At 37.6% G+C, this 10,446-nt stretch overlaps 1 protein-coding gene across 5 annotated transcripts in view; it reads right to left on the bottom strand.

The window, feature by feature from the left end:
- Window positions 1-2,585: 2,585 nt before the first annotated feature.
- Mia2 (MIA SH3 domain ER export factor 2) overlaps window positions 2,586-10,446 on the bottom strand; it is a 96,932-nt gene continuing 89,071 nt past the window's right edge. For 4 of the 5 annotated variants that reach the window (XM_010632632.3, XM_010632634.3, XM_010632633.3 and 1 more), the window contains 3 exons: window positions 5,426-5,481; window positions 4,344-4,575; window positions 2,586-2,892 (listed from right to left, as the gene is read on the bottom strand). In XM_010632632.3, the coding sequence (XP_010630934.1) occupies window positions 2,726-2,892; window positions 4,344-4,575; window positions 5,426-5,481 (455 nt within the window). In that variant the 3' untranslated portion in view covers window positions 2,586-2,725. The remainder of the gene's footprint in view (window positions 2,893-4,343; window positions 4,576-5,425; window positions 5,482-10,446) is intronic. The other variant, XM_010632636.3, reaches the window with a different exon arrangement.

Genomic DNA, 10,446 nt, shown 5'->3' with positions numbered 1-10,446 from the left:
AATGTAAATCTATAGCTAAGGGTAGAGCACAAAGGAAGGTGGGACAAAGGGTACAGGCAGTAACAGGTTTAAATATTTTTTAATTATAAAGTTATCAATATGAAACAAATAAATATCAAAAACCTAATTTTTCATCTCCAGGAATCCATAAATTGATAATAAAATTTAAATCAATTGAGTTAATGAAACAGGAATTAGATATGTGTACCTTCCAGAATTCTGGAATGACCAGAATATAATAGGGAAAATCTTAAAGAATTTTAAATTATTTTTTTAAAAAAGAGAGACACTGTAGCTGGGGATAAGGAATAAATAGGAAAAACTTACTATAATTATAAAGACACTAGCTGGGCATGGTGGTACATGCCTGTAATCCCAGCATTCAGGCTGCAGGGGCAGGAGGATCACTGCAAGTTCAAGGCCAGCCGGGGCTACACAGTGAGATACTTTCTCAACCCCTCCCCCAAAATTCTGTTTTCATTCGGTTATATTGCTTTAATAAAAAAATATGTGAAAGCTAAACACATTATTTATTCTATAAACCAAAGTATTTTAAGTTAATCAGCCTACATCAAGCCTTTCTGTCTTCCACTGTGTTATTATCCCATGCTTTCCTTGTCTCTTTCTTTCTTAGTTTATTCCCAATTTTTATTATTTCATTCTCTTCTGGCCTTCCTTTCTATGTGGAGCCATTAAAAGCCTCCCCTACTGTATAGCAAACAAACAAACAAACAAACAAAAATTCCTGAATCTGGCTTCTAGTTAGTCTCAGTCCATTTAGGCTGCTACACCAAATTGTTACATAAATGGGATAGCTTAGAAACCACAGAAATTTGTCTCCCCAGATTCTGGAGACTGGAAAGTACAAGATAAAAGGCTCGGAAAGGTTCAGTTTCTTATGAAGGCAAGCTCTCTAACTTAACAGTCAGCAAGAAGGGGTCAACAAGCTCCTTCGGGCCTCTTTTATAAAGGTCCAAATACCATTCACAAGGACTCCAGCCTCACGACCTAATCCCTCCCAAAAGGATCTACCTCTTAATACCACCTTTGGAGTCAGGTTTCAACATATGAATTTTGGAGAGACACAAACAATCAGACCATAGCAAACACCGATGTAATGTTTTGATTCTTCATGCCTCTTAATATTTTATCCAAGCCTTTCTTTTTATACCACCTTTCTTTTTAGGCTTTTTCTCCAAGGTTGGCATGGAAATAGGGGAATAGAAATACCTACAGAACCTGCGTTCCAAATAACATTTGGAAAATGCTGGCATGATATGTTCCAATTACAAAAACATCACTGCTTTGTTCAAGAATATTTCATCTCGTTTTTTGGCACTGAAGAAAAAAAATCCAAAAAAACAACTAAAAATGACCAAATGGTTAACATAATCACTGTAATATTTTTAGTCATGTTTTATTGTCTTTCCTTTATAATATTAATTTGCAAGATTAGTAACAGAACACCAACCTGAAACATTCTAAAGATACGGACTTGGAAGCTCAAAATGATGGCATGCTTGTCTCCGTACAGCTGTCTGTGGAGCTCCTTGCAACACCCAAGGGGCAATGTCTGCTTGGGTTTGGGGGGGTGGTACCTCCCAATTCCAAGGAGCCAAAATAGCTTGAAGACGGGTGTTTTGCCAACTCACACAGAGACCGGCCTTACAGGGAAAACAAGGAAGCTCCTGAGGGGACAATCAGACAAAAGTTAATTATTCAGTCAAACTGTCACCATGCCTTGCTTGCCTGCTTTGCTACCTAAAACAAACATCTGCACTCAGCAGAACTCTATGCCTTTGCTGTTCATCAATAAATCTGGGGGTCTGAATCAGTTCAGGGCTTCACTTCATTCCAGTGAAGTCCCCTGGCCCCTGGAGACAAAGATATTCTCTGCTCTTTCGTCTTTACTCATCTCTCTAACAGGTTTTGCTGGCCAGAACTTGACAGCTAGACAACAGCAAAATCTCAACATTTCCCACAGAAAACAGTAAACATCTTATAAAAGAAGAGAAAAAATGAAATAAAACTACAAGAAAAACCAATGAATGAACTACAATCAAATTTTGAAATTCACCAGTAGGTACTATCCTGGTTTTCTTTAAAATATAATCAATTTTGTCTTTTTTTAAAGTGTATTGATTTGCTGCTTTGGATAACTCATGTCTATTTGCAAGAAAGAGGCCAAATTTTTGGTAAATAATCAAATCAAACCTACAAATAGCTTTAGTTTTGAGCTTCAAAGTAACTGGTACAAGGAAAAAACTCATTTATGAAGCCATATTATGGAAAAACTAGCTGATTTTATTGTCAATGCCAAACAAGACTTTAAATCAATTAAAGTTTATTTATTTAGGCATAAAATTACTTTCATATTTGTCTACAACCATAGTAAATACATTTCTTGGCACAAAGGTAGCCTTTTTTTGCAATTTAAAATATCCCCAACTTAAAGATTACATATATAAAACTCCCATTATTATTTATGTAATAGTGGATGAGATAATCAAATTAAAATAGTTGTACTACTCAGAATAAAATAAAATGGAAATAATTTACTCATAAAATTCATATTTAAATCATCTTTATTTACAAAATACTATCCTGAGAATTATAATTCCATTAAGCTTCAATTTGAGCAAAAGTATAATCACTTAAGTAACAGCAGTTACTTAAACTGAAAATGATAGATAAAATTACTTTTGAAGACAGATCAAAAATATTTTCAGGTTTCTTGTTGTGGCTCTGGATGTTCAGCAGCAGGCTCATTTGAAGGTGGAATCGACCCTGAAGGGAACTCACTTCTACTTTCAGAATGTGGGGGTGGGGGGAAAAATCCAGCTCTTGGGGGAAGATAATGAGGAAAACCCCGTGGTGGATAGACATTTCTCACTGTTCAAAGAGATTGGTAAAAGACTTTTTAACTTTAAGAATGTATATTGCAGTCTTATTAGAATCATTAGCTTATAAATCCAATACCTATATATAGATTAAAAAATTGACACCAGAATAATTTAACTAAAAGATAAAGTTTTACATTAAGGAAAATGTACTTTCTTCAACTCTATGTGATTAATGGGAATATGATTTTAAACACAATTTTTGTCCTAACACTTTAAAAAAGTGGAATTAATTCACAACATACAAACCCCAATTTAAAAAACATTTTCATGTAATATCATTTCCACCATTTAACAGATTAGTGATTCTGACTTCATATCATACTAAAACATTTCTAGTGATACCAAGATCATAAAATTCCTCAAATTTTAAAAATAGAGGGAAACAGAGAACATAATAGAAAGAATGTACTTTTGTCTACTGTTTGGTAATCATGCATTTACTCTGCAGAAACCTACAGTTCTAAATGGTAGAGTATGGCTACAAAAGCAATGTTATTTTGGGGCCGGGGATTTAGCTTGGTGGTTCTGCCACCTGCCTTGCAAGCACAAGAGCCCAAGTTCAATCCCCAGTACCAAAAAAAAAAAAAGGCAACGTTATTAATATTATTTCTTTTTTCCAAGACTATTACAGAAAATAAATACATCTTAGGTTTTGAACATATAGGACTATATGGGAGCTAATTTTGAAAAAGACTCAAAAATACATTAGCCAATAATTTTTTTTTTTTTTTTTTAGACAAGGTCTCACTATGTAATTCAGACTGGCCTTGAACTCATTCTGTAGCCTCTGCTGGCCATCAACTGCTGCAGTCCACCTGCCCCACACTCCCAAAGTGCTCAGATTATAAGCATGTGCCACCAGGCCCAGCTAGCCAGTAATTTTAATCCAAAATATAAATTATAATTAACTAATTGTCAACAATAACAAGTTTCTATTCAATAATCTACAAGCCAGACCATGGTGGCACATGTCTGTAATCCTAGCTACTCAGGAGGCTGAAGCAAAAAGATCACAAATTTGAGGCCAGCCTGGACAAACTTAATGAGACCCTGACTCAAAATAAAAATGGGTGGGGAATGGAGCTCGGTGGTAGAGAGCTAGTATAAAGTCCTGGGTTCAATCCCTAGGACTGGAAAATAGAAAGAGAGACACAAATAATTTTAGTCTTAACATAAGACTACTGCAAAAAGTCAGTAATTTTTCCATACTATTACAATACAGAAATAGTTCCACATTATTAAGGTAAATCAAGTCCATAGTCTAACTATAGTCTCACTGCAGTCTGATGGTTGACTGCCTTCTCAGTTTGGAAAAGTTGCCTTCTCAAGAATGTCAGAAAATTAGTCTTCTATTATATTACTATATGAATCGACAGTAAAATTAGTATCTTTGATTTACTGTATCAAACACAAATTACATTTTTAAAAAATAAGGCCTACTTGGGAATGGAGGAGGTGGGCCAGAGAAATTCCTTGGTGGAAAATAATCTCGAGGAGCTCTGTACATGTTTCCTGGAGGAGGTGGAGGAAAAGGAGGTCCTCTCCTCAGGACCTGGCTCCTCGGATACATCAGAAACGGCTGACCGCCAACAGGAGGAAGAGGTGGAGGAACAAAGCCAGGGCCAGTTGCTTTGCTTTCAGCAGGGAGAGAAGAATCAGGCACATTTGAATTCTGTAACAAATCAACATATGGTTGTCACTACAACAACCACAAAACTTACAATTTTCCTAAATATTTAGGCTTAGACAAAAGCACACACAGAACTAGGCAGAAAGCAGCCCCCGTGACAGTCTCAGTCAACAGAGCAAGATTCAGTCTTCCACATTAACATATCAATTGGGTTTATTAACTCAACAGAAAACAACTTTAACCAACAAAGCAATAATCTGGCTAAAGCTAAGATACAAATATAGTTCAAGAATATCAAAATACACACTTTTTAAAAACTTTTTCTGAGACAGGGTGTAGCTAAGTCACTAGTTATATGTGTTGTACTTGAACTTTCAATCCTCTCGTCTCAGTCTCCTAAAGTGCTGGGATCACAGGTATATGCCACCACACCCAGCAAAACACATGCTCTCCTATCAAGCACATAAAAAGAAATGGCAAGATGCTTATATTTACATTTTCAATGATAAAACCAATACTATAATGAATTTAGTAAACAGATAAACAGAACGCAGCTCAGTGGTACCATGCTTACCTCACACATGTGAGGGTTCAATTCTCAGTACTATAAAAACAAAACAAAAAAACCTTTTTTTCCCCTCAAATACAAATTAAAAGTCCAACATCTGTTCTACTAATAAACTAATTTAAACCCCTAGCCTGCAAGTTGTACTTTATTTCCCTGATTTAAATATATAGAAAAAACAAAAAACAGCTGTAATATAAGTAGGAACTATATTTTATCAAAAGATTTATATCACCAAATAGGTTATTAGCTATATTTCTATTCTATGAAACCAAGTAGTGAGAAGGTTCCTTACTACATGGATAAAATTCTATATTCTATACTTACACCAGGATCATCTTTGGTATTTCTACTGGATTCCATTTCTGAAGACACCAGTCCATCTAGACATAAAAGTTAAACCAGGAAAAATATATGACTTATCACTTCATTTTTAGAATATTTCCAGATCATAGCGGACACTGATATTTCCCAATCCCCTTGTTGGCAGACACTAGCTTAACGCCAGCAGCATTTTATATTAGGCTAGGGCCACAAAAACAGTTTGAGGCCACAGAAATTCTCAAGGATCAAAAGTTCCGCAGCAGTGTGTGGTGAAGATTTCTCCAGCTGGTTCCTAGGAAACCCTAATGCAGCATGTTGGGGCAACATCTGGGAGGCAACACTTCCTCCTTCCTTCCTTTCTTCCTCCCTTTTTCTTCTTTCCTTTCTTGTTACTCCACTAAGTAATACAGATTAGCCATTTGAATTTAGCCTCTGTTTCTAAATAAATGTTCCTGGACTATATCATGAAGAACAGCTCTGCCTCTGAAAGCATAGATACAATTTCTCTCTGACCACAACCACTACCTATTCTCTCTTACATTCTCTTTTAGTCACTCTTCCTACATCTGTCCTTGGATATCACTGAGGCTTCCAGTCCTCTAGTCTAACTCAGTTTCCTCCTTTCTTCCCATCTTTCCCTACAATCCCAAAGTCACTTCAACCAGCTATTAAAATCTTTGCCTGCTTGAGCAACTTTCACTTGTGCCTCTCCACATAATAAGCTTAGATTAATCTAGATCTGTTCTTCTACTTTGCCTATCCGTATCTAAGCCACATAGTAGTCACAGGGAGCAAAAAAGGCTCGTGCAGCCTGGTACCAACTCCAATGCCTCCCCCTGACTTCAGCTGCACATAGCCTGGCCTTCCTTCTGGGTTCTAAGCCAGTTTCTTCTCGGGAATCTGAACTTCCATTCTCCTCAAACCTATTGTCCTAGTCACATACTCCTTTAAATTTATGATCAAACAAAAACATTCTGGGCTGGGGATTTAGCTCAGTGGTGCCATGCCTGCCTCGCAAGCGCAAGGTCCAGAGTTCTATCCCCAGTACCAAATAAAACAAACAAACAAACAAATAAACATTTTGCAACTATACTCCTCTGACTTTTCCCCTACTATCAGGATTCTTCCAGACAGCCGACAGAGCCCGTGCTCAGAACCCCTCCTGGGGCTTCCAGGGACCTTCCCCTCTCTACTGGCTCTCTCCTCTCTGCTACATCCAAGCCTTTCCTTATTTACAACTGAGAGATAAGAGGATTCCTTTATAGCTACATCTCTCCTTGACAATCTACAGCTACTGAATATACATTGTTCACAATTCCTCCAGTTCTGATCTCATGTTAATCTATTTGCAACATCTACTGTGTTCCACTGAAATTTTTTCCCACAAACTAAGAAAGTCTCTTTGTGTGCTAAATTAAAAGATATCATTAATCCTTATTTTACATTTCAGTAGTCACCCCTTATGTATGGTCTCACTTTCTGAGGTTTTAGTTACTTGCTGTCAACTATTATAAAAAATATGAAGTGAAAAATTCCAAAAAAACAATTGAGAAGTCTTCGACCCCGCACCTTTTTGAATAGCATGAAGAAATGTCACACTGTGAGACATGAGTCATTCCTTTGTCCAGTGCATTCACTCTACTGGTGCATTAGCCTCTGAGTGGCCATGTATCTCAGTTATCAGCTAGACCACTGACTGTCACAGTATCACAGTGCTTGTGTTCATGAAGTAACCATTATTTTACTTAATAATGGTCCCAACATGCAAGGGTAGTGATGCAAAGGAGGCCCTAGGTCACAAAACATGGAAGGACACATTAACTCTGTGCTATGTGACAATGCCGCCAGGGACATAGGAAAATGTGAGCATATACAGGGTTCACTGGCAGGTCTTGGAGCACATTCCCCAGGAATAAATGGGAGATATTTTATCTTCCACTACAGCAGACCACACCCTCCCTCTTGAAATGCTCTCAGCCTTCTATTTCCACAACAAGACCATTCTTTCCCTGTAGCCCTCCTTTCTAGCTGCTGCTTTTCAGTAACTTTGGTGAATGCCACTACCTCTGACCATCTTAATTTAAGTGATAGTATTTCTGAAGAGCCACTTTGAGAGTGAGTGCTTCTTATTCTTTCCTTGAAAAATTCTGTCTACTCCTATAGTTTTAATTAGATATATTTAACTAGATACTGACTTCTGTATCTGTAATTCAGATCCAGATATTTTTCTGACGACTTCTAAGCTTGACCCACCTCTTTGAGAATAGTCATAAAGCTGTATCATAAGTGCTGCTAATTTTATTCAAAGTATAACTTACAAGTTTTCTTCTGCAAATTTTTCTTCTGAAACTTGCTACTTGTCTCAGGAACAATAAATAGCACCTCTCTCTATTCACTCAAGTACCACAGCCAGGAATTGGGTGTCAGCCAAGGCTCCTTCTCCTGTACCTCCCACATGGCTTCAGTCCTAAATCCTATTTCTTCCGTGTCTATTCACATTGATCTAGTTCCTCCACTAAGTCATCCCATCACTCATCTCGATTCCTGTCATAGTCTCCTACAAAGTTACCCTGCCTCCAATCTTACTGCTTCCTATGCTCCATAATGCAACCACAGAAACTTCTCTATAAAATGCAGATCTTATATTATTGTCTTGCTTAAAATCCATTAGCCAGAGAATTCTGAACAGTTTGCAAGGTCTTGCAAAAATCTAAACCATGCTTAACTCAGGGATCACTTGCTTAAATATTTCCTGGCATACTCCATGGCACACACATAATTTACTATGCACTCTTAACTCTAAATCTTTAAATATGCTACTCTTTCAACCTAGAACAGTGGTGGTAACCTAATAGCATGCATGTTACGTGTTTTAAGACAAAAGATGTTAATGCATGAGTTGTTTTTCTAAAGTAAAACCTCAGTATTCAGGTTTAATTGCAGTGTTGGCACTTTGTAATAAATGAGTGGGTTCTAGGGTACAGTTTGGCATTCGGTTCCTAAAAGTTTGCCACCGCCACCACTGATCTAGAGCATTGCCATCATCCTGTCCGTCCAGCTAATTATTTCTCAGTGTACATGACACAGCTTTCAAGAAGCTTTTCTTGACTCTCTCACACTTAACACAGCTCCACTTCATGTGAGTTAGTGCCCTATATGTTCCACAATATTTTCTACTCACAACTACTGTCAACTATATAGTGTAACTTCCCATACTTCTTTATTACACCTTGACGGATAAAGAATGCCAGGTACCCATTCATCACTGACACAACAGCAACTACCATAATGCTTGTCTTACAGTGAACATCCAATAGATACAGACATGGACCACATAATGCAGTTCAGTTTAGTGACATACTACATGTATGGTCCTGTGAGACTGTACTACCTAGTGACACTGTAGTACAGTGAGGGTGAACCTGATACAGTCTGAGCGCCCAAACTGCAACCTAAAACATACTTATTTATCAGAGAGAGCTAACACTGCAATTAAAGCTGAATGCTGAAGTTTTAATTTAGAAAAAAACAACTCATACATTAATGTCTTTTGCTTTAAAAACACAGTAACAGAGATTTCAATGACACAAACAGCTTTTTATTGAAAGGCAAAAGTTTGCACTTGGTGTGCTTTTGCACCTTAATGTGATCTTTGCTGTTGTCTGCAAGCTGATAATTTGTTAAACACAGCTGCAGAGACTTGGCTCAAGTGCCAAGAGAGAGGGCAGGCTCCAAGGAGGATGCATCCCATAAATTCACCACCCCCATTGTAGCATCTTAGTTTGCCTTAATTACATGATCTGAAGTTCACAGAACAATAAAATCACCTAATACATTTCTTTTTTTAAGTCTTCAAAAAGAGTTGGCATTTAATGTAAAACAAAAAGGTCAAAAGTACACACATCCCCTTTCAGTTTTGCACTAGTCAATCTTCTAACAAGAACATCCACTGAAAAGTTAAAACAGGGGGCTAACATTAGATGTGTGGTGCTATGGGACTCCTAAAGACTGGAGGGTGCAGGAGGCAACAGAATAATCAAGGGCTTCACAGAAAAGGCAACTCAAATGTTGCCATTCAGCCTCGGGTTCCTTCTCTCCATTCAGATGGAAACTGTGAATCGGCAAAGTGCAGCTCTGCCAAGCAGTCCTAATGTCACCAGATGATACCAGGTAATGCTGGACGCCATCAGCTGTTGGTCACTGCCACTACCCCTGGTCTCTGTTGGCTGCTGGTCTGTGGAGCTCCTTCAGTGTTAATAGCTCTGTTTCATTCTGTCCATACTACTCAGGGTAAAAATATGAAGTAGATTTATATGACTTCTGGAACCCAACTACCCAAGAAATAAATCACAAGCAGGTTTACAGGAGCACCACAGGGAGTATATTTTGTCAGGGCCTGTGATGCAGGACATGGGAGCTAGTACACAAGAGGGAGCCCTCCAAGACTAAAACCTCAACAAGACACTTCTTACAACATACCCCTGTCATTAAGTGGCACATGACTATGTTCAGTATATCAATGATTCTACTACCCCTTCTTTTCAGTGAAGTGCAGTGATTAAGGCCATAGCTCTAGAGTCAAACAGACACATTCTCAAGTCTTGCCTTTGATACTTATCGAGATCGGAGCATCTTTTGGAGCCTCTGCTTACAAAAGGAGGACAATTAAAGTAATGGCTTCATAGGGTCACCATAATCATTAAATGAGGTAACTCATTTTTACTCTAAAAATGTTTGCTGAACACTCAACATTTTAACCATATCTCTCACATTCACCTTCATGTACTGATATAAACCAATATATTCATATATATGTATATAACTTGATGTACATATAACATAGGAACATATACTAATAAACTAATAGTAACATACATTTATCAGAATTTTTCTACTCACAAAACACTACACAGGGCCAGGAATTTAGCTCAGTGGTTCCGCCACCTGTCTCGCAAGCACAAGGTCCTGAGTTCAATCCCTGGTACCAAAAAAAAAAACCTTCTACACATATGAACTTATTAAAT

This window comes from Fukomys damarensis, unplaced genomic scaffold (assembly GCF_012274545.1).
Source record: "Fukomys damarensis isolate Sample0158 unplaced genomic scaffold, DMR_v1.0_HiC HiC_scaffold_17, whole genome shotgun sequence".
NCBI lineage: Eukaryota > Metazoa > Chordata > Mammalia > Rodentia > Bathyergidae > Fukomys > Fukomys damarensis.
The sequence above is the reverse complement of the archived record's forward strand: the minus strand, read 5'-3'. Positions and strand labels throughout refer to the sequence as shown.